General features: G+C 39.9%; 1 protein-coding gene across 5 annotated transcripts in view; it reads right to left on the bottom strand.

The window, feature by feature from the left end:
• cadpsa (Ca2+-dependent activator protein for secretion a) overlaps positions 1 to 16306 on the bottom strand; it is a 183881-nt gene extending 167575 nt beyond the window's left edge. For 2 of the 5 annotated variants that reach the window (XM_067505309.1, XM_067505313.1), the window contains exon 1: positions 15274 to 16306. In XM_067505309.1, coding sequence (XP_067361410.1) covers positions 15274 to 15624 — 351 coding nt within the window. In that variant the 5' untranslated portion in view covers positions 15625 to 16306. The remainder of the gene's footprint in view (positions 1 to 15273) is intronic. The other 3 variants (XM_067505311.1, XM_067505312.1, XM_067505310.1) reach the window with 2 other exon arrangements.
• Positions 16307 to 24042: the final 7736 nt, after the last annotated feature.

Here is a 24042-nt window from a genome sequence, read left to right as displayed (position 1 = left end):
AGAGACTAACGACATTTGGTTGAGGCACTCATGTATAGCACATCTCCATAATAGAGTAAAGGTAAAAAGATTGCCAATACAAGACATTTACGTACTTCGAAGGAGAAGCAAGATTTGTTACAATAATAAAACCCGAGCTTTACCCTCAATTTGCGAACCATTTTAGCAATGCGTGCTTTAAAAGAAAGCAACTGATCAAGTAAAAAGCTCAGATACTTGTAAATGAAAACTAACTCTATCCGTTTCCCTTTGGCAGTTGTTAATAATGGAGTTTTATCTGGTAACTAACATGAGTGTGAAAGTATCATGACTTTGGGTATATCTGTATTTAAACCCAATTTCAGTGTCTGCATATGAGACTCAACAATATTAAAAGCAGACTGTAAAAACTCAGAAGAAGAGTAGCAATAAAGTATTGTGTCATCAGCATAAAAATGATACAAGGCGTTTGAGAGGTTGTCACACACATTATTATTATAGAGAATCGACTGGGTCCCAAAGGCCGAGCCCTGCGGCACTCCTTTTGAGACTCCCAAGAAGGAGGAGGTAGAACCAGCCATTTGAACACACTGTGTTCCTTTTGAAAGATAGTCGACAAACCAAGAGGCGGCTTGGTCCAACAAGCCAATCTGTAATAAAGATTTGATATCCCATCCATTGGTATAAAATGCTTATAAATGGTCGGGTGTGGTTTCCATTCGATTTAAGAGACTCTGTGTAACACACCAACAACAAATGGCGCACACCTACTATTACAGACCCACAGATATTGTAGTAAAGATGAGATCATTCAAGGGTATACTATGATCATGTGAGACAGTTGATTATCCTGTTTTTTAACAATATACTTGTAGCACCAAAAGAAAAGGTATTTTAGGGGCCTTGTGGATCAGTGGTAGAGCAATGAGTTGTGATACAGAAGGCCGAGGGTTCAAATTCCACCCCACCATGTCTGGCCCCACTCAGCCACCAAGGGCCCTGCCCAAGCTCGGATAAAAAATGGGTTGTTGCAAAGAGGGCATCTAGTGTAAAATCAATGTGCGTATAGCCATGCCTACATGTAGGCGTTCTTTCAACAAATGGTCCTGTTGGTCCATTGAGGGTAGGGAAAAATGGGCTGGAGGACTCTTGGAGTTTGCACTTTTGTATGTCTCTGTGTGACCTTGAGATAGACTGGTGACCTGTCCAAGGTAACACTTGGGATTAGCTTCAACAGGATAAGCAGAATAGGTAATGGATAGATGGTTGGAACACGACTGCGGCGCAGGGAGGTAGAGCGGTTGTCCACCAATCTCACAGAACCCCAACTTAGTTGCTCCCGGTGAGTGTTGGCCAGCTGCATAGCAGCTCCCCCATCGGTGTATGAATGTGTGTGTGATTGTGAGTGTGAATGGGTGAATAAGAAGCAGTGTAAAGCGCTTTGAGTGCCAATAGGTAGAAAAGCGCTATATAAGTGCAGAACATTTACATTCCATCCACTGCTTACATTTTCTTCAAAAAACAAAACTGTGTTTGCACTCTAGTCTTAAAAGATTTAAATTGTGGGGAGACAAGTTGCCATTGGCCAGAAACATGATCTGGGTAGTTCAATTTGTGGGACTATGTTTGTATTTAAAAAGCTTATTAAATGCTAAATCATGTCACAGTTATTTTTACTAATCTCTGAGCGGATAGAACAACTCCGGAAAGGTATTCCAATACAATGTGACAATGTACTGCACTGTGAATGCATATTTTAGCCAATGCATGTAAATTTGGGATCCAGCATTTTGCCCTGACAAGGCTGCATCATTTTGTTGGAGACCCCCTTTGTGCTCACTCTCACTGCGTTACTACCCCATTAAAGACTGATTTAGTAGCATATTGGAAACTCCAACCTGTAGCCCACATGAAGAGCATCTCTGATAAGCTTCTTTTTATGCCACACAAACTGTTTTTTTTTTTTTTTTTTACTTTCCAGGCTTGCAGTCTTTGATTCAATGAGTCACACACTTAAGAATACTTCACACAGCTGCCTCCTATAATGCAAAAGAACATTTTTTTCACCCCTGTCGTTTTACTCCCCAACAGCTGGAAACATGAGGTTGGATTTCTAAACATTAGCAAACATCCTCATTAAAGCCACGCTGATTTGGAAAAAATTAAAAAATGCAAAGGAAAAGTAAAGGCAGATGAGGTAGAAGCACTAGAGTAGGAGAGGAGTAAATTCATCAGAGCCCCTATTGTGATGCAGAAAACAAGCAGACAGATGGTCTGATTGTGTTGCTGCATGGAGTGTCTCACCTGGGCTCACTAATCCCACATGGCCTGATTAGAAGAGAAAAGCAATGTAAATAAAAAACAAAAGAGAACAAGAAAGAATTACACTAGATCACCTGTCCAATAAACAACTGGGATTACTGCTCTGGCTACTCAAAAGAAAACAGAAAGTAAGATATGGGATTGAAAGACCCAATTTTGTACATCATTTTCTAACAAATATTAAATATAAATTAAAATATTCTGGACATTAGCTTTTGAACCCAAATGTAAGTTATTTTAAACTGTAGTGGTCATTTGGTTTCATACTATTTTAGAATGCTTTCAAAATGCATAATTTTCATTTTGAATGTTTTGTTATTCTTGGGCGTATAGGTATGTATATACATGACTATGTATCCACGGCACAGTCATACAGTTCATCTTCAGAATCATCTTGTTCCTATAGCTTACATAACTATGGATATGGTTGGTAAACACAAACAGAAATGCAGGAAGCCTCATGGGGGCGATGTTTAATTAAAGGAGATGGTTTCATCAGACAGAATGTCAAGTAGGAGTTTCAGCACAGCTTTAATGGAGCTCAAAACGAAACTCCTCAAAGACAACTACTGTATTATTGCATTTTGATGCTGCACCTGATAGTCTCGGATACTTTGTCATAGATGTATATCTCATACAGAGAGAGAACGTTTATTTAACTTCTAGGTTGCTTCAGTGAAACTCAGTGAAAAAACAAAAAGTGGTCTTATACAGGAGAATGTGAGGGTTGCTGTTTGCCAAATGAAGTTAAGTAGAGGCTGAAGCCAGACAATGACCCTGAACATCAAATTAAATCGAATGCAAAATTACATAAAAAAAAAAAAGAATCTGCTTTGTGGAGCAGACAGGGTCAGAGCACAGGCCTCAACCCAAAATGGAGATAATGTGGAATCAGTTCAAGTGACAGGTTAACACAGCACACACTCCATGTATCGGTGTCTTCAAGTTTCTCTTTCACTTAGACACATGATCACTGTGTCACTTTCTGGTGTGACTGAGAAGTTAAATAACAACTTGCATTTTCTAAATCAATAATATTTTCAACAAAACCAACAATTAATGATTTAATGTCTGGGTCAACAACCAGGATTAATTTATGATCTGTATCAGATACCTCAGTTATTGTCCAAAAATGAATGAAACACATCAGTCAGAAATATCCCTGCACTGTTCCTCCTTTCCAAAACACCCGATTGAGAGATTTACTTTTGTTTTTTTTTAAGAAAATATTGTCCTAAATTCATAACTTTGTACGATAGGTTGAAATATATCCACTGTGTATGTTTGAGATCTTTGGTGAAATGATGGCAATTCAGAGCCTTTTTCAACCAAGTATTTTGAAGTAAAGATACACATCACCCAGTGTAGTGTGTCTGGCATTTTTGTACATAAACAGAGAAAGAGACACAGGCGACTGTAATAATCCAGATTATAGTCTGACAGACACTACCCTTGACTAGAGGCAATTCATGGTTGGTTTTCTTGTCTCTATGGGCTCTGATGAAAATATTATTAATTTAAAAAATGGCAAACATTATCCTTTAACCTCCTTGAGACCATTTAAGCCATTCAACACCATTCCAATTCTTTTTTAAAGTAAGACAGCTTTGACTGAAAAGCCTGTGTCCAACTCAAACTTTGGTCCTAATTGCAGTAAAGCAGTATTAACAGATTTAGAATATGTTCCTATGATTTACCGTGACATCTGTTCTTCATGCAGCAGGATAAACAAAGGCTGGGTATGAAGCAAGCCATATGTATGTTATAACATACTGTGGATTTGTAGTAACCTTAAAAGCTTTTGTCTTGTAAAGACAAAATCTAATAATTCTTTATTGAGTAAGGGGACAAAAATACAAGGGACTATGACTTTGATAAATATTTAGAGAAAGATAATCACTCTGTGGTTGGTACAGTACGCTGTATATTGTATTTGGTTGCATATTTTGCAGTGGGATGAGATTTTACAAATGACAAATGACATTTTGAGATTTTAGTCAAATTGCAACATGGCAGATTTGCCCAAGATTAGGAGCAGAGGTTACATCTAAAACTGACTAATCACATGAGCATCACAAGCAACACTGGCTATAGACTTCAGCAGGCAGGTCTTGGCTAAGTTGCTCACTTTTTCATTACACATTCTAAGGCGTCAAATTGTTCCTCTTTTTACGTACTTTGGCGGATCATATGGACACCACGGGTACCCTTTGGCATTACTATTGAACTCTCCACTAGCGCCACTATTTGAAGCCCCGGGCACAACTGCGTCCGGTATTGATGCTGCAGGTTGGTGTCGGTATTGGACGGGAACAACTTCACATGCACAAAAAAATGCTACTTTAGGGGTAAGGAAAATAGGTTCAGGCTAACTTTATGTTAAGAAACTACTACAGTTTGGGTTAAGCACCAAAAATTAAGGGTATGGTTAATTTAGAGAAAAATTACATAAAACCCAAACGCTCCAAAAAGTGATAAAGGCAAGGGTCGAACCCTCCTCCCGTGGAGGAGTCCTGTATCCTGTTGTAGCATCCAACAGTCCCCATGCACCTCCCTATGAGTCCTTTTCTTTTCTTGTATTATGTCATTGATTTTGGCATCAAGTACTGAATCGCCAGTGTTTCTAGTGGCGCAAACGGGCAGTCTGTAACACAGAAGGTCCTGACAAAGCGATGCTTTTTAATGCCTCGGGAATGACAACAGGCTGAAAACACACATTTCAGATTACACAACAGGTAGGGACAACACTGCCTTTTCCTGATTGGACAGAACCAAAGTCAACCAAGAGCTGTCTATCCAAGCCGGAGTCAGCAGTGTTGGCACTACCTGTTCTGTAATCTGAAGCGTTGTTATTTTTTGTGTTGGTTGTTGTGTTTTCTCTTTCTTTGTGTTTTGTGAAACCTTGTCTTTCCTAGACTTAGCACCCATATTTCAAAGCAAAGAAGAATAAATGCCGCAGATCAGTATTGACAATTTTATGAAATGTGTCATATCTCAGAGACATGATCCATGCTCCACACAGCAATTTAACAGATGTTGATGTAGCTCTCAGCAGACACAGAGTTAGATACAAAGATTTGGGCAGAAGCTCTCTTAATAGTTGAGAATAGAGCTTGATAAATAAAACTGGACTATCCAATAGAAGCTGGTACAGATAGCTGTCATGACTGACAGGGACGATAATTCTCACTGTCAGGATTGCGGCACACACAAGCACAAGCATGAACCTTCTGCAGGATAATCAGTAATCAATTAGAGGTACATATTATACATAAATGATTTGATTTCATATGACATTTAAACATTTTAAACACAGTGTCCTTTTTAACTAACTTGTGTTGATAAATGTAGGAACTGCAATCATCAGATTATAGTGAATGACTGTCGAAGAAGGAGCCGCTTAGCCACAGTAAGACAGAATACATGTGTGTGAATGAGAGGGACCCAGGTGGAACGGTGAGGTTACAGGGAGCAGAGGTGAAGAAGGTGCAGGACTTTAAGTACTTAGGGTCAACGGTTCAGAGCAATGGAGAGTGTGGAAAAGAGGTGAAGAGGCGAGTGCAGGCAGGTTGGAACAGGTGGAGAAAAGTGTCAGGTGTGTTGTGTGATAAAAGAGTATCAGCGAGAATGAAAGGAAAGGTGTTCAAGACGGTGGTGAGACCAGAGATGTTGTTAAGAGAGAGAGACACTGAAGAAAAGACAGGAGGCAGAGCTGGAGGTAGCAGAGCTTAAGATGTTGAGGTTCTCTTTGGGAGTGACGAGGATGGACAGGATCAGGAATGAGGACATCAGAGGGACAGATCATGTTAGGTGTTTTGGAGATAAAGGCAGAGAGGCCAGATTGAGGTGGTTTGGACATGTTCAGAGGAGAAACTGTGATTATATCGGTAGAAGGATGCTGAGGTTGGAGCAGCCAGGCAGGAGGAGTTACGTTATTTTGTTTTTCTGACCATCTTTTCTCTCCCTAGTAATAACACGTTACCTATCAAAATTGTCGCAGTGATTTGGGAACAAACTAACATGGTGACAGCAAAGTCATCGTAGGGGTAGGCCCCGCCTCTTTCCCAATGGCCACTGGGATAAGCTCCAGCCCCTCACATCCTTGCACAGGATAAACACTCATGATAATAGATGAATGGATGGATGATTGATGGTATAGCCTACTAATATGTAGAATTTCAGAGACATTAGGTGTTTGACAAGATGTTTACATCAACACTGTCTCCTAAAAATGATGTTTCTATCCAGTTAATACGAACAAGTGGAATGGACAGATGCTGCTGGCCCAGACCTTTGTAGTAGTATTTGTGAACACTTAGCTATGCAACCTAAGGAAATATTTACTTACATAAATAAAAATGAACCTAAACAAGCAGAAATAATTGAAATTCTGGGACTGGTCAGAAGAGTGACCCTCACTCAAGAACAAACTGGTCATACTGGTCAGTGAGTTTGAATTCACAAGAGGGTTTAACAGCACCTCCAGGCACTAGGACCTTTGAAACATTTTTTGTAAAAAAAATTAAAATCATGAATGTTGTAAACTTTATTCTTAAGCACAAATATGGCTGAACCAACTAATCTCACTTCATTGGGTGACATGTGTCATCGCAAAGGTCAACATACTGTATTTTTTGACAAAAGTTAAAGTTAGGATCAGAGGAGTAGTACTATTCACAGCAGTCTGGATAATATTTATGTCAACAACACATTGAGAACTGAAAATATGAAGAAATGAAGACATATGGACATATGGAAGTGTGTCTGGCTGAGTTGTTAATAGGCTTAGAGAAGAGTCAGTGTTGGGTTTGGCGTCTGTATGGTGATTGTGGACCCTGTGATCCATTTAGAAAATGACTCCTTTAACTGTGTGTCTTAAGAAACCAACTGGCTGCACCAGTGATGATTTAGATGAGTTACTTTAAAGGGGAGGACTGATTTCGTTTCCTGTCAGTTTTGTAATTTGAATTATTTAAATGACTTTGTAAAAATCTGTTATCAATTTGATATAAAAGAGGCTTTTTAATTTTTTCAAAAAAAAAAAAAAATGTATTGTATTAAAAGAAAAAGTAAAAACTTCCAGGTGGCTGAGCACCGTTTATAGGGACTGTTTGTCCTCTTGGAGTTGGTGGGGACAAAAAGGGAATATGTTCACTGAAACAACTGTTAGCTGATAATATGTAAGTGCTGTGTTCACAGCTGTTGGAACCCACCTACAGAAATGTAATTAAGCAGCTCATCCCGTACAAAATGTTTAAAGGTTTTTGATAGTCTTCATCACACAGGTTTGAACATTGAAGCAATGTTTCAAACAGGGAATAGCCGTGGCTTTATCTCTTCACAGCCCACAGCATCTCAAGACCAGCGCAGCACCACCCACCTCCCAGCTGACTGGAAAACGTGCCTGTGTTATGAGCTCCACAATGTGATCGAAACACACAATGTCAAATTAGATTTCTATTCTCTGTCCACCTCTACACATCTTCTTGTAACACGCAGACCCATTGTGACACCGTGTCTGAACCATGAGACTAATGTGTTTTTGAATGGCTTGCAAAGTCTTGTAAGTGTTTCCCTGCACTCATAGCAGTTATTTGACCTGATGATAAATATGTCTTTGTCCTCCTATAATCAGGGTCAGTCAGTTTATTCTATTGTTGTTAATAAATGAGCCAAAAGCTACAGATGTGCAAAGTTTGGTTTTACTTCATTTCTGCCTGAATTTCCAAATCAGCTTTCCTCAGCGAGCTCACTGTTGGAGGAAAGTGATTCATTATGATGGAAAACAAATCCCGGTGTAATGGTACATGGTGCTTTGACCAAATGATGTGTGGGGGAATGGAACGGAACGGAAACACTGGGCCTCATTTTTAATCATTCTCTTCCCAAATTCTTTCTTTTTTCTTCTTAAGTTCACCGTAAAGTCTTCGGTAGTCACTGAGCTTATTCCACAAAGTCACTACAATAACTAAAACACATGTTTTTAACCTTTGGTCTTCTCCTGAAATGTTAGATCCATTCTTAAGAATTCATTTGTTGGTGCCAGATAATCTGCCATATTAACTATTCTAATGGCTTCCTTTTGTGAAAAAAAAAACAGAATGATGTGTTTGCATTTCCCTAAATCACCAGACAGCATGTTATGTATGGAAATACATAACATGTCTATAACTGAGTCTGACCTAACAAATTCTTCACAAACTCTTTCACATATTTTTAAGTCAGATGACTCATATAAAATGTCCTACTCAATATATAATCCATAATAATATATAATATAATATATAATTTTAAAAAGTATTTTAATTTCATTTTAAGTTACTGTAAATGTACTATGCAATTTATTTTAAGGTTTACAAAAATTACATACTTAGTTTTATCTACGTTTACATTTACATTTAGTCATTTAGCAGATGCTTTTATCCAAAGCGATTTACAAGTGAGGGACAAGGCAGCAAAAATCTAAGTCAAGGAGAAAACATCAAAGCAAAGTTCTATCAGAAAAGTGTTCACATTTCAATCACGTACGAGAGAGAGCAGAAAGGAAGTTTGTCTTTGTTTGTTTTGTTTATAATAGATTTAAGTGCATAGAGAGATGCGGAAGAGTCCTGTTTTCAGCATCTACAGTTTCTAGATAAAGAGATAATTTAGTTCTTTTAAACTATTTCGTTAAATAGTAAATGCTGTGCACTTTTCTACCTATTGGTACTAGAAGCGCTTCTCACAAACACACACACACACACACACACACCAGTGGGGGAGCTGCTATGCAGCTGTCCAACACTCACCAGGATCAACTAAATTGGGGTTCAGTGCCGAGAAGATAGATGCTTTTTGATTTAAATGTGAAAGCAGCAAAACAGTAGTTAGCAAATATGTGTCTTGGTATCACCTCATAAAATGTTCTTTTTTGTAGGAAAAATACAACTCAGTTTTTTTGAAGGTATTAACAACACCAGTAAAATATGTAACTTATTATTTGATACATCATCAATTAGAAGTAGTCATATGCTGTGAGCCAGAGTGGTGTGAAAATGGTTAAAATAATCCTGCTTTTTTTTACATTCGTTTACTGTATCTGTATTCCCAGGTCTTCCTTGGAAGCACAGAACATACATGCTACTTGTCCATTGGTTGTTGTCTTTGTGTTGAGATAAAGTGCCACTTTTCACACCAGACAGAGGCGGCATGAGCTGACGCAACAGTTGGTCTTTATCGCCACTATTTCTTTGACATGAGCTTGATGTATCACAGTCCTAAGAGGCTATATTTCAAGTAGGTGCAGTCATCAGTGAGAACAGACAACGGCAAGATTTAACTGTAGGTATATGAGGACAGTTGAAAAAGTCCCTCAGTGCATGTGGAAAAGTCTTTCATCATAGCTTCCCTAGAGTAGTGGTGTAATTGAAGGTAATACATTGAAACACTGACACAAAAATAAAAGAAAATAACCTTTAGTGAGCACAGCTCTCATCAGTGCCCTTTGAATGAGAACCGCAGTGAACATGAGGATGAGCTTTACCTGACATTATACTGAGGGCTTATGTGCTCTGTTATTACTGTACATGTGTTCCAATGCTCCTACTACATATTTATAGTTCAGACAAATACAATATATACTCAAATTTAGCAACATGTCACAATTAACAACTTGAGAGAGTAGAATTTTTTTTTTTTCCTTTCAGCTTATCCTGTGAGTTCAGGGTCACCACAGCAGATCATCGTCCGCATGTTGATTTGGCACAGTTTTTGCCCAGAGACACTTAATATGAATTATTGTATTTTTCTATGTCTGACAAGAATTTACAATTTGTACTAGTATTGTTAATACTGTGGTCTCTTCTTATTCACATATTCACACGTTCACTAAGCTGAACAACCAATAAGACTGGTCCCTCACACCAACAGGGGCCATGGTGAATCAATATTGAATCAGCCGTCACATGGGGTCTGACTAGCATTAAAAGTGCAGGACACACCGCAAAGGCTTAGGAGAATGGGCACTGCGATTGCAGCGCAGGAGGGTAGAGCGGTCATCCACCCGCTCCCCCAGTTGTTGGTTCGATCCCCAGATTCTCCAATCACATGTTGTCACTGACAACAGCTACGTAGCAGCTCCCCCATTGGTGTGTGATTGTCAGTGCAAGTGGGTGAATGAGAAGTAGTGTAGAGCCCCTTGAGTGCCAACAGGTAGAAAAGCGCTACATAAGTCCAATTGAACGTTGATTGACTTACCGACGGGCCGAGCAATGGCTAGTGGGCAGCCAATGCCTTTGTCTGTCAAGGCCCGGAGATGACAAAGTGCATTTTAATGAGCTTTGTACTCTTTGCTTCTAGAAGCTGCACATTGCCTTTAATTATACCCTTAGACGTCGCTACAGAAGCTGCATGTCTGACTCAAATCATACTTAAAGTACTTCACAGTCCCAAACAGCTCATTCATACTACTGACTACCATTCCTCATCGCTTGAATGTTATGCATACTATAAAAGTTGTAGGTATTTAGTGGCGTGTCCTGTATCAGCGTTATCACCCTGAAGCCACGTGGTAACAGGGGGTAATATTTAAATGCTTTTCCGAAAAAACCCAATTGTATCCTCTGCTGAGGACATTTTTTTTCATGACACCCTTTATCCTTTCTTTGCCAGTTACAAATATACTGGTATCTGTCTTAAAAGCTGCTGCTTGTTCCTTCCATTGAGAAGAGATTTACAAGTCAGGTTGACATCTCATTTTATGTGATTTATATCAGCAGGACAAACATACCATTACCTTTTATTATAAGGCTTTATGCTTTAGAAAGTATTGTTTCATTACATGCTCATTATACAAATGGATGCTCTTATTAAGTCTGATTAAAAATTCACACCTGTTTTATGATTATAGTGCAGACCAGACAGTGAATGTATTCATACACAGTATGTGACCACCGTTATTAATCTTATCCAGGGAATTAGAGACCAGTTGCACTATTGCAATATACAAACCCCCGGAGGGTGATAAAGCATTTTGTCCCTAGATTGCCATTTTAAAACACGTCGGTAAACAGGGATGAATTATATTCACAGGCAATTTGTACATTTTTGCTGTGTCTTTTTGTTAATTTTCAAATTTGTGTGGTAATATTTTGTATTGTAAGGAAAGTTGAATTAAATTGAATTGAGATTACCGAACAAACTCTTCAAGGTAAAATACACAGCACGAAGGGGTTTTCTGTAGAAAAGTCCTGTGTCTTGTTGTTGGACCAGCCTGACCCCCACTTTATGAAGAATTTTCACTTTATATACTGTGTGAGTGCTTTAGGTGTCAAACCTTTCACGTCAGTATGTAACACTAAAGGACCAGAAGCACTAACACTTTTTGAAGCCTTGAGAATGAGAACGGGCTGCAGTAAGACACTGTGACCACTTTACATTTTACTTACAGTTAATACTGGTTCATAGACCAGTTTCAAATTGAGGATATTAAATTAACACAGTCTCTTACCATTAAGTTCCAGCTATAAAACAGAAAGTCTTTAAAAGAGTGATTTTTGTTTCCATAATGTAGCTTAAACTTATCAGAGACTTTGTCATTGTTAAAATTATTATTGTTGCTGTTAATAATAATAAATAATAATATTATTAAATTAATAATACATTATTAGTATTCATAAAGGATTGTGGAAAATGATTATTATAATTATTGATTTATTTCCATAACACTCTCTCTCCTGTTAGGGTCTGGGACCAACTCAGGGTTGAACAACAGTTGTAACAACCAAGGAGGAGGAAAACCCTAAAACTAAACAGAATACAACACTAAAGCCGTAATGGTGACCTGCAGCCCCATGCTACGACACCCCAGAGATCTCTGACGGGGTTTTTGCTCTCACGTCACTGCTGGTGGCTCTGGGTGGCTGCACTACCAGCACCCTCCCTGCGTCTACTGATGTCACTATTATGGGAACTATGGGAATAGGAATTCTAGCAACTTGGAATTTTATGGGACACCTGAGACTGCAGCCTGTTTAGATACAAAAAACATTGCTTTTTTTCTTACTTTTCAAGTGTTTAATAAGTACATAAACTCCTGAGGTGATTAAATGTCATTATTACTGATTCAATTTTGCAACAGAATCAGTGTATAGCTGTGTGAGTTCATGGAAACTGGATTGCATTATTTAAAATGAATCACAAATACAAACACAACAGTTTTCTCTTTATATTTTAAAGTGGCTGCTTCCCTTCCATCCTGTCCATCACAGGAATGTGCACTCTTGAGGACTAGTGTTCTACCTGTTACCAGATTCTCTTAATCTGTTGCATGATGTGTCTTAAAATCAGGTAACAGCTCATTCTGCTCTTCTTGCTCCCTGTATGAGCAGCAGAGAAAAGGGTTAGTGTTGAAGGAACTAGAGCAAGAGCAGTTGATTTGAGTGTTATCATGCAATTAGATAGTGAGTTATCAGCAATTCTAAGCCCATTGGTATAGTTTGGTAGGTCACCTACTGCCTGCTGGCATAGCTTCTATAAGCAAAACATACTGGAGCTTGTGACATCTAGTGGCTATGGTGAATATTGCAGACACCAGAATAGTAATTGGGTGTGTCAACTACTTTAGACAAAGTGGGTGGGGAAAAAAAGACTTTAAGGGCCAGTTTAACAATTTAAGGGGAAACTTTTAGGTTTTTTTGCTCTGATTGGAATCAGTGGACCAGTTTGTAAATTTGGTCCATTTTCCCTTCAACACAGAGAAAAATGCATGTGAACCGTTTTGAGAACAGCTTTGTTTGTATATGAGTTTAACAGATTTGCAGTGGGAAGGTAAACAGAGGATCCCTTCTGTACTTGCAATTATTACTAGGGATAAATGCTATGCAACATTGCACAACTGAATAAGAATCATTTGTCATCATCATCATCATCATCAATCAATCATCAATACCAAGCAAAACTTGCAGAGGTAAAGCTGATGTACTTTTAAGAAAACGAACCAACAAAAACACTGCGTAACACTTTGTTAAGAAGAAGCTGTCAACTAGCTGATCAGTTAAAACATGCTGTTGTCGGCTGGATGGAGATCACATCATATTCTCAGCATAAACTACTCCAGAGTTTGTTTGAGACCAGGCCGAGGCCGGATTTAAAGGATCTTGGTTGGTGCCATTGCTGTGTTCAGGCTTGTGCCGTTGAACCACACCAGGGAGGAAAACAAACCAGAGTTTGACTGAACCAAATTAAATGAGGTGCATTGGAAAACACCTAAAGACAAAAGCTTGGGTCCTATTTGATGTTGTCGAAAAGCAGCACTTGTTGGTGTTGGTGCTACTGTCTGCAGACACTCTGTGGCCAGGAGAAATTGGGAAATTGAAAAAAACCATGGCTTTCATGGCTCCACAAATTGAACCACAATCATGTTGTTTGTATATTTTAACCCACACCATGGTATTTCTGTAGCCCTAACCTTCATCTCTTTGAGTCTAAACTAAAACATAAATGTGTATTTTTGTTCAAAAACCAAATAATATTGCAGAACATATTACTGCATGATAAGATCGTAGCAACAGATAACGGTCATTGGATGGTGTGATAACAGCTGAAACAAAAGGCTGACTAAAGGCTGCCAGTCAGTATCATGTTAAAACGTAGGCAGCAGGCATTTCTTAGTGGAACAGAAATTATTATAAAAAGGCAGAAGAAAAAGCCAGAAGACACATATTTTAAGCACATACAAATATGAACAAAACATCACAATCCTTCTCCTTGAAGATGCATGAAGGTGTTTATAAGAGACTAAGGATGCTCCCCTGGTTTCAGCCCAGGTTGGTACGATGGCTGATGATTTAGCCACAATGCAGAAAGTACTAGATTGAGCCTATGCAATAAAAAAACAGGAATTTCTGTATTTGTCCAAAACAGATATCTGACAGTCCATGCGACAGGCTGCTGTCACAGCAATTGCCAATGCATTTAAACGTGAGTCCTTTATGAGTTCTTCACACGACTTTTCCCAGCACTGCATGGGAAGATTATTCCTGTATTTAAAAGTTTATTGCCCCTCACCCTTCTGTCCAACACCACAGGTTTATGTACATCCTACCTTCAAGTGTGAGCATTATGAACATCTGTAAACTCTCTGACAGGATCAGAAGACAGGATGTACAAACAACAACCATGAACACCATGCTGCTTGCAGTAGAAGATCAGATCCTGTAGGTTCTGCAGATTCCCAGCTGAGAAACAATACTTCAACTTAGTCATAGAATGTATCCGCAAATTGTAAAATCTGCATACCCTTGTCTAAAATCTCTATAATTTGCATTTCCATTTCTCCTTAAGTAGCTGCTCAAAGGTAATAGCAGCTATTGGTGATGCAGCAAACTGATTTAATAAGAGCTCGCCTTGAGACTAGTAGGAGGAGGGAACAGCACTGCTGCTTCTATGCCCAGAGGTAATACACATTTGCAAGAACTACTACAATGGGTGGGAACAACATGCATTCTCTTGCTCTATTTGTTTGTTTCTCTCTCCTTTTGTTGCCAGGCCAGTCTATCTTTAGATTAACACTGCTTCTGGAACCTTTGAACTTTTTCCATTGCCAGTCCATGATGTTAGGTGGACAGACAAAAGAAAATATTTCTGTGAGAAAACAAAAAAAGCAAAAAACATTTGCTCTTGTGTGGCAGATGCTTTATGTGCATTATCTGTGCACTTCCTCCATTAGAACAGAGCAACTACCTTTTCTAATAAAAGTCTTAAAGTGTGGCTGTGTAATAAATGTGTGTGGTCATCTTATAGAATTTAGAAAACTGTGTGTTGGTTAATATTCCTAACAATTTGGCAGAAAGGCATCAAGCGACATAGTGCACGGAAGCAACAGTTGGTGTCATGTAACCTATCTTGAAGGTGCCCTCCAGAACTGAAAGAATCGTTTAATTTACAGCTGTGCAGACTGATTGAGCTTTTTTTCCTGTTTCACGCTGCGCTTACCTTCTGCTGCCTCCTGGCCATATCAGTAGGTTGCTTTGCGTTGAATGGATATGCGATGCAGCGCATCACAAACACATACAGCTGGAGTCTCTTTTTCCTCTCCTCCTCTTCCCTCTGCAGCTTCTCCAGGTCCTCCTTCTCCTTGTCGCTGCCCACCGACGGACTGGGGCTGGAGGGTCGGCCACCACCGGTCCCGCGGCCGCGGGGCTGAAGCCCTGCGCCCCCGTGGCCGTCGGCGGCTCGGCCCGGTGACACTCGGACTCCTCCAAGGCTCTTCGGGGCCGCCACCTCTTTGCGCTCCACCTCCACTATCTCATCCCCTTCCTCCTCGCTGGAAGACGGGTCCAACATGCTGGTAAAGGTTGGATGGAGACTATATCTGCTGCAAAAGTAAAACTGCAAAAGTAGAAGAAAAGATGCCGACCAGCTTCTGTGACAACCACAGAGGGACAGACCCGATTGAAACGGTAGAGACGCAAAAGCTGATTGATGGCTCCTGGAGTCTGTTGCTCCTCAAGGGAAAAAACTGCCGTCAGACAAGGCAATCTCAGCAGGAAAAATGAAAGTATTGTAGAGTCTGGTTGGTTGTTTGGTTTCCGAGCCTTCCAAATCTGCCAGTCAGTGGCACATAGGAGGGATTTATCATAAAAGCATGAGAGGGGGAGGGGTCGCCGCGAGAGAAAACAGCAGGAAACGTTGATGTGCTGATCCTCTGCTGCCTGGAGGGGGGGAAGAGGCAGGACTCGGAGCTGACCGCGGTGCTGAAAGCCGATCCCCGGCTGCTCTGGGATCAGTTTGATCAGTCTGCCAGTACAAAAGATGAACGGCCACCTGATGATCCAACGGAGTCCCGAAAAAAAAGGAAAAGATGGGTTTACAAGCACTAGACCGGAATCAAAGCGGTTTGCCTTCACAATAAAAGCCTAAAACGAATTCAATCAAATGGTTAAACTATAACAAAATAATGTTTGGTCGGAAATTACAGACACGTAATATTTACTTGGTAAATGGTCCATTTGTAAAATAAAACCGCAATCAGTGCAATAATAAGATGTATATTTTAATATAATACATGCATTTGTGCAGTAACCTTGTACAGAAAATGCAGCAATGAGTTACATTTTTCACTTAAAAACTATGAGTTAACAATTTTTAGCAAGAATTAGTTTCTCTAAATACACTTTTAAAATGTATTTTATTAATGTACTTATATGTAGATGGAATAAAGTTGAAAGTTCATACTGAATATTTGTAAATTTAACCTGAAATTCATTTTTTAGCATTTTGCTAAACAGACTTAGTAGAAGTACACAAACTCAATATGCAAAAGTGCAACGATTCTCTTAACCACAAGAAGACACAATTTTACATACTTTACTCATGTTCTAAAATCTACTTAAAGTATGAAAGTGCAAACAAATTTGTAAACTCAGAGTACAAACAATATCATTGAAAGGTTTGTTTAAAAAAATGATGATTTAACATGTTCAGTCTGTACCTCACCATTAGCATTGTCGTAAAAGACACTTGTATTGTCTAAGATCTTTTATTTTAAAGCTCCTGGGAGCAGCTTTCATAAAGGAAATGAAAGTGCTTCTAAGCTACAAGATGAAGCAGGTAGAACCTGTTACTGCTACATCATGTTACATGAATCATTACTCATGAAGTCTACAGTGGCCCTCCAATACAAAACCAGCCTTGTTTGTTTAATTCAGTACTCTTGATTTCAAACAACTATCCAACAAATTGTCAATTTGTTAATTTGCAATTGATAAATAATGATGACAGACAGCTGAGATATTCCAAGTTCCTCAGTGTTGCAAAATCAACTGCTTTTAGCTTTTCCCTTCAGGGGTCGCCACAGTGGAACTAGTACTGCATTTGATTTTGACTTGAGTTTTTTACACTGGATGCCTTTCCTAGCTGTCATCGACCTGGTCTTGGGTCTATCACAGGGCCAACACACAGAGACATACACAGACAGACAACCATTCACACTCACATTCACACCAGTTAACCTAACATGCATGTCTTTAGACTGTGGTAGGACACTGGAGTACCCAAAGGAAATCCAAGTAAGTACAGTGAGAACATACAAACCCTGCACATAAAGACCAAGGTCGGCCAGGGAAAAAAATCCATTACATTCTACATTCTGTTGGGTTGATGTTAAAAAATTACATACATTTATCAGATTAAGTAAAATTAAGCTTATGTGCTGATGTAAAGGTAATGAGAGCTTCTAACTTTACACAAACTTTTACATAACCTTTATGTGGTCATTCATTTTTACATAACAGTAAATTAAATTGAGTATTAAACCCCAATATACCCCCCTCCGATTTAATCTAAATTACTTTTATGTAAAACAATTAAATAATCACATAATATTTATGTAGACTTCTCTTTCAAAGTTATTTATTATTCACAAAATGTTTATTTTGAAGTTCTCATTACCTTTACAATAAGTATTTGAAGTTTTTGTAAGTTTACATTAACTTAGTTTAAACCTCATAAAGTTAATGCATAATGTTATGTAATTTATCAACCCAATATTATAAAAATACGTTGACTTAAATTTGACCACTAATATTGAATTTATGTTATAAAACTTGCATTTAATTAAAATTCACATTTGAGGGATGATTCTTTTTTGTGTGAAATTAAAAACAAGTATCTCTTTGGCCTATAGTTACAGCCTTCAAATTACTGATTACTAAAACAATGCATTATCCGCTACAATGCAGCAGGTGCCCTTGGCATTAATTTGCCCCTGCTCTTTAGACAGGCTTAGTTTGCACTGTGGTCAGCATTATTAAACAATTTCTTCACCCACCCCTGACAACCACCCAACATTCATACTCATGTAACATGAGAATGTTATATTATTGACTATGGGGCATGCTGTTGCATGCACGTATGTTACTTTGTAGAACTGGTTATTTCTTTATGTAGAATTCATTCAATCATATTTCAGCTTCACTATTCACTCTCAATTGGCTTCTCATAAAATCTAGAATGCAGGCCTACTTGTGGTTCCCAGAATTTCCAAAGGTAGAATAAGAGGCAGAGCCTTAAGCTATCAAGCTCCTCTCCTGTGATCCAGCTCAAGGGGGATATGTTGGGTTTTCTCTATACATTTTTATAATCTTGACTTTGTTTTGTTAAGTGCCTTGAGATGACTTTGTTGAGAATTGGGACTATAAAAATAAAGTTGTCTTGAGTTGAATTGAATTCTTTAAATTGAATAGTACTAAATAATATCCATATGCTTTCTCTTTAGGTCAGTGTTCAGGCAGTAAGGTCATAATTTATATTGCCGTAGTTATAAATGAACATTACCAGCTCTCTGTTGACATGACTCACTTTAATGCAATAAATCTACAACAGGTTAGGCACAGCAATAATGTCTCCATGTGCAGGGTAGCTAACATAGTAAATAAGATAGTTTGAGTGTGTTTAATTTTAAGACAAAAGTCTTAAAAGACAAAGACAGAAGTTTGTAAAGCCCAGTTTCCCCTGAAGGGGCATGTCATTAATAAGAAGCAAAGTCACATTGCTTTGGACTTCAGTTATGAACACAGGATACTATGGATGAGGCAGAGACCCCGCATGGTGGGAACCACCAGGATCCCTCAAATTCAACAAGAAAATGGTGTCTAAGTGAAGACAAACAGCTCTGTGCTGAACAGAACAGGCTCATCCATACTGATTGAACAAGACAATGAACATCCTGTTTTGCATCAACAACTCAAAGTTGTTTCTTTGGACTAATCCTTCCTTAACCTTCAATTTGCCAAAACATTAAAACTATTAGAATGGCTTCTTTTGGAAGATGCTGACAATCATTTAGCTATATGAATTTCTTCAAATTTAAAAATGTTAAATAATAGATGACAAAGTACTTTTTATCATATAAAGTGTGTGTTATATCTCATCAAGATTAAATATAATTATAATGTAAATCAGTACTTCTTCTTCTTCTTCTTCTTTTCCTTTCGGCTGCTCCCTTTCAAGGGTCGCCACAGCGAATCATGTGCCTCCATCTAACTCTATCCTCTGCATCCTCTTCACTCACACCAACTAACTTCATGTCCTCCCTCACTACATCCATAAATCTCCTCTTTGGTCTTCCTCTAGACCTCCTGCCTGGCAGCTCCAACCTCAGCATCCTTCTACCGATATATTCACAGTTTCTCCTCTGAACATGTCCAAACCACCTCAATCTGGCCTCTCTGACTTTATCTCCAAAACATCTAACATGAGCTGTCCCTCTGATGTACTCATTCCTGATCCTGTCCATCCTCGTCACTCCCAAAGAGAACCTCAACATCTTAAGCTCTGCTACCTCCAGCTCTGCCTCCTGTCTTTTCTTCAGTGCAACTGTCTCTAAGCCGAACAACATTGCTGGTCTCACCACCGTCTTGAACACCTTTCCTTTCATTCTCGCTGATACTCTTTTATCACACAACACACCTGACACTTTTTCCACCCGTTCCAACCTGCCTGCACTCGCCTCTTCACCTCTTTTCCACACTCTCTGTTACTCTGAACCGTTGACCCTAAGTACTTAAAGTCCTGCACCTTCTTCACCTCTGCTCCCTGTAACCTCACCATTCCACCTGGGTCCCTCTCATTGACATACATGTATTCTGTCTTGCTGCGGCTAAGCTTCATTCCTCTGTTTTCCAGAGCAGACCTCCACCTCTCTAGATTTTCCTCCACCTGCTCCCTGCTCTCACTACAAATAACAATGTCATCTGCAAACATCATAGTCCAGGGAGATTCTTGTCTAACCTCATCTGTCAGTCTGTCCATCACCAGAGCAAACAAGAAGGGGCTCAAAGCCGATCCTTGATGCAGACCCACCTCCACCTTGAACTCCTCTGTCACACCTACAGCACACCTCACCACTGTCTTACAGCTCTCATACATGTCCTGCACCACTCTAACATACTTCTCTGCCACTCCAGACGTCCTCATACAATACCACAGCTCCTCTCTCGGCACCCTGTCATACGCTTTTTCTAAATCTACGAAGACACAATGCAACTCCCTATGACCCTCTCTGTACTTCTCCATCAGTGTCCTCAAAGCAAATACTGCATCTGTTGTACTCTTTCTAGGCATGAAACCATATTGCTGCTCACAAATGTTCACCTCTGCCCTTAGTCGAGCTTCCACTACTCTTTCCCACAACTTCATTGTGTGACTCATCAGCTTTATTCCTCTGTAGTTGCCACAGCTCTGCACATCTCCCTTGTTCTTAAAAATTGGTGCCAGTACACTTTTCCTCCAGTCCTCTGGCATCCTCTCACTCTCCAAGATCTTGTTAAACAAACTAGTCAAAAACTCTACTGCCACCTCTCCTAGACACTTCCATACCTCCACAGGTTTGTCATCAGGACCAACTGCCTTTCTGCTCTTCATCCTCTTCAATGTCCTCCTCACTTCACTCTTACTAATCTTTGCTACTTCCTGCTCCACACCAGTCACCTCTTCTACTCTTCGTTCCCTTTCATTTTCCTCGTTCATCAACTCTTCAAAGTACTCCTTCCATCTTCCCATCACACTCCTGGCACCTGTCAATACATTTCCATCCTTATCTTTAATCACTCTAACCTGCTGCACATCCTTTCCATCTCTATCTCTTTGTCTGGCCAACCTGTACAAATCCACCTCTCCCTCTTTAGTGTCCAACCTAGCATACAAGTCCTCATATGCTCTTTCTTTGGCCTTTGCCACCTCTATCTTCACCTTACGCTGTATCTCCCTGTACTCCTGTCTACTCTCTTCAGTCCTCTCAGTGTCCCACTTCTTCTTAGCTAACCTCTTTCTCTGTATACACTCCTGAACTTCCTCGTTCCACCACCAAGTCTCCTTGTCCGCTTTCCTCTTTCCAGATGACACACCGAGTACCCTCCTACCTGTCTCCCTGATCAAATTAGCTGTAGTAGTCCAGTCATCTGGAAGCACCTCCAAACCACCCAGAGTCTGTCTCAGCTCCTCCCTGAAAACTAAACGACATTCTTCCTTTTTCAACTTCCACCACTTCGTCCTCTGCTCTGCCTTAGTCCTCCTTATCTTCCTCACCACCAGCATCATTTTACACACCACCATCCTGTGTTGTCTGGCTACACTCTCCCCTACCAATGCTTTACAGTCACTGATCTCTTTCAGATTACAACGTCTACACAAGATGTAGTCTACCTGAGTGCTTCTCCCTCCGCTCTTGTACGTCACCCTATGTTCCTGCCTCTTCTGAAAGAAAGTGTTTACTACAGCCATTTCCATCCTCTTTGCAAAGTCAACCACCATCTGACCTTCTGCGTTCCTGTCCTGAACACCAAACCTGCCCATAACAGTCTCATCACCTCTGTTCCCTTCACCTACATGACCATTGAAATCTGCACCAATGACAACTCTCTCACCTCTGGGGATGCTCTGCATCACTTCATCTAACTCACTCCAGAATTTCTCCTTCTCTTCTAACTCACATCCTACCTGTGGGGCATAACCACTCACAACATTGAACATCACCCCTTCAACTTCCAGCTTCAGACTCATCAACCTGTCTGATACTCTTTTCACCTCTAGAACATTCCTCACAAAATCCTCTTTCAATATAACTCCTACTCCATTTCTCTTCCTATCTGACCCATGGTAAAACAACTTAAACCCTGCTCCTAAGCTTCTAGCCTTGCTACCTTTCCACCTGGTCTCCTGGACACACAGTATGTCCACCTTCCTTCTCTGCATCATGTCGATCAACTCCCTAGCCTTCCCTGTCATAGTACCAACATTCAAAGTCCCTACTGTCAGTCCTAGATTCTTAGCTTTCCTCTTCTCTCTCTGCCTACGAACACACCTTCCTCCTCTTCTTCTTCGTCTTCGACCAACAGTAGTCCAATTTCCACCGGTACCCTGTAGGTCAACAGCACCGGTGGCGGTCGTTGTTAACCCGGGCCCCGACCGATCCGGTATGGAAGTCTTTGTCACGATTCGCATGTTTGATTTGGCATGTGTTTTACGTCGGATGCCCTTCCTGCCACAACCCTCTGCATTTATCCAGACTTGGGACTGGCACAAGAAGACACTGGCTTGTGCCCCCTTGCGGTTGCATTAATGTAAATCAGTACTTCAGTAATTAAAATCCATCTTCTCACCTTAACTTCATCTTATGATAAATGCTTCGAGCCCCAGGTTGCATGAGCAGTGCCACTTGGCCAGACTGTAAATGGCTCTCAGATGTCATTTGTCCAGACCTCCCAAACAGCAGTGTGTGTGAGTTATCAGTGAGGTATCCTGTCCTTGTCTACATTTAGACAGACGCTTTTATCCAAAGCGACTTACAAGTGAGGTGCAAGGCAGCAAAAATCTAAGTCAAGGAGAAAACAGCAAAGCAAAGTACTATCAGAAAAGTGTTCACATTTTACGAGATGCAAGTGTGAAAAAGAGCAGATTGGACCTTTTTTTTTTTTTTTTTTTTTTTAATTTAAGTGCATAGGAAGACGCGTAAGAGTTCTGTTTTCAGCAGTTTTTTGAATATTGGGAGAGAGTCTGCTGAGGGTGCAGAGTTCGGTAGCTCATTCCACCATCGTTGGATCATTGCGCTAAAAAGTGTTGCTTGGTTTCTTCTGTGCGGCGCTGGGACTAAAGTCCTTGTCATGACATTAGTACCTCTACCAGGTTGGGCTTGGTGCCTGCACACAGGGGGGTGGGATGAGGGCCAGAGATTGTGAGTCTCCCAGCCAGTGTGGCTTCTTCTTAGTGTACTCCATGTTGTCTGTTTCCATTCTGTCCAAACCTCCATTGTGATTTACAATGGACTGCACAGGGCTCACCCAAATGCGGCAAGTACATGTATTCAGGTATTGTACAATTTGTACAATTTTTAGATACTAGTACTTCACTGGAGTACCTTCATTGCTTTTTTTTTTTTCATTTTTTTTAGCATATTCCACTGACTTGGTAAATGGCCGCTTATATAGCGGTTTTATCCAAAGCACTTTGCAATGTTGCTTCTCATTCACCCATTCACACAAACACAGAGGCTGCCACGCATTGTGTGCACCTGACCCACCAGGAGCAACTTGGGGTTCAGTGTCTTGCCCAGGGATACTTCCACACATAACTAGGAGGGACCGGGGATTGAACCACTGACCCTGTGGTCTGTGGACAAATGCCTTACCCCATGAGAAACCACAGTTTTTTTTATCCTTAACACAAATCCCTTTCTTTGGTAGCCAGCTTTGCATGTTTCTCCAAAAGTAATTCATCCAGTCCAGTAATCGAAATCTTCAATGTCTTTTTCACAGAAAATTTGAAATCAATCATCAAAAATTTAATTTCAGTCTTAAGAATGAATTTGTTTTTACATCTCAGCTAAGATTTTGAAAATAACCTCTTTTAACTTAGGGGGGAATTCACTAACATTAGCATTTAAAAATACGTTTCCTTTGTTGAGGTGTTTGTGCGCTTAGGTAAATTATAGAGCATGCGCTTAGTAGTCTTTAGTAAAGACTATAAATTGGTGGAATAGCTTTTTAGATTTCCTCTAGAACCTTTAGGTGAATGTTGAGTTTGGATACTTCTGCTTCTCAGGAATTTCCAGCGTTCAATTCAATTGGAGACTTTTTCCAGAGGTTTTTAAAGCAAGTTCAACAAACCTAACCAGTTGGCATCATTCGAACCATCCTTAGTGTACTTGAACGCACCATGGCGTAAGCAGGTCAGAAACGAGGTGAGAGGACGTGCGCGTGGCCATGC

Source organism: Channa argus, chromosome 5, assembly GCF_033026475.1.
Source record: "Channa argus isolate prfri chromosome 5, Channa argus male v1.0, whole genome shotgun sequence".
Lineage (NCBI taxonomy): Eukaryota > Metazoa > Chordata > Actinopteri > Anabantiformes > Channidae > Channa > Channa argus.
The sequence above is the reverse complement of the archived record's forward strand: the minus strand, read 5'-3'. Positions and strand labels throughout refer to the sequence as shown.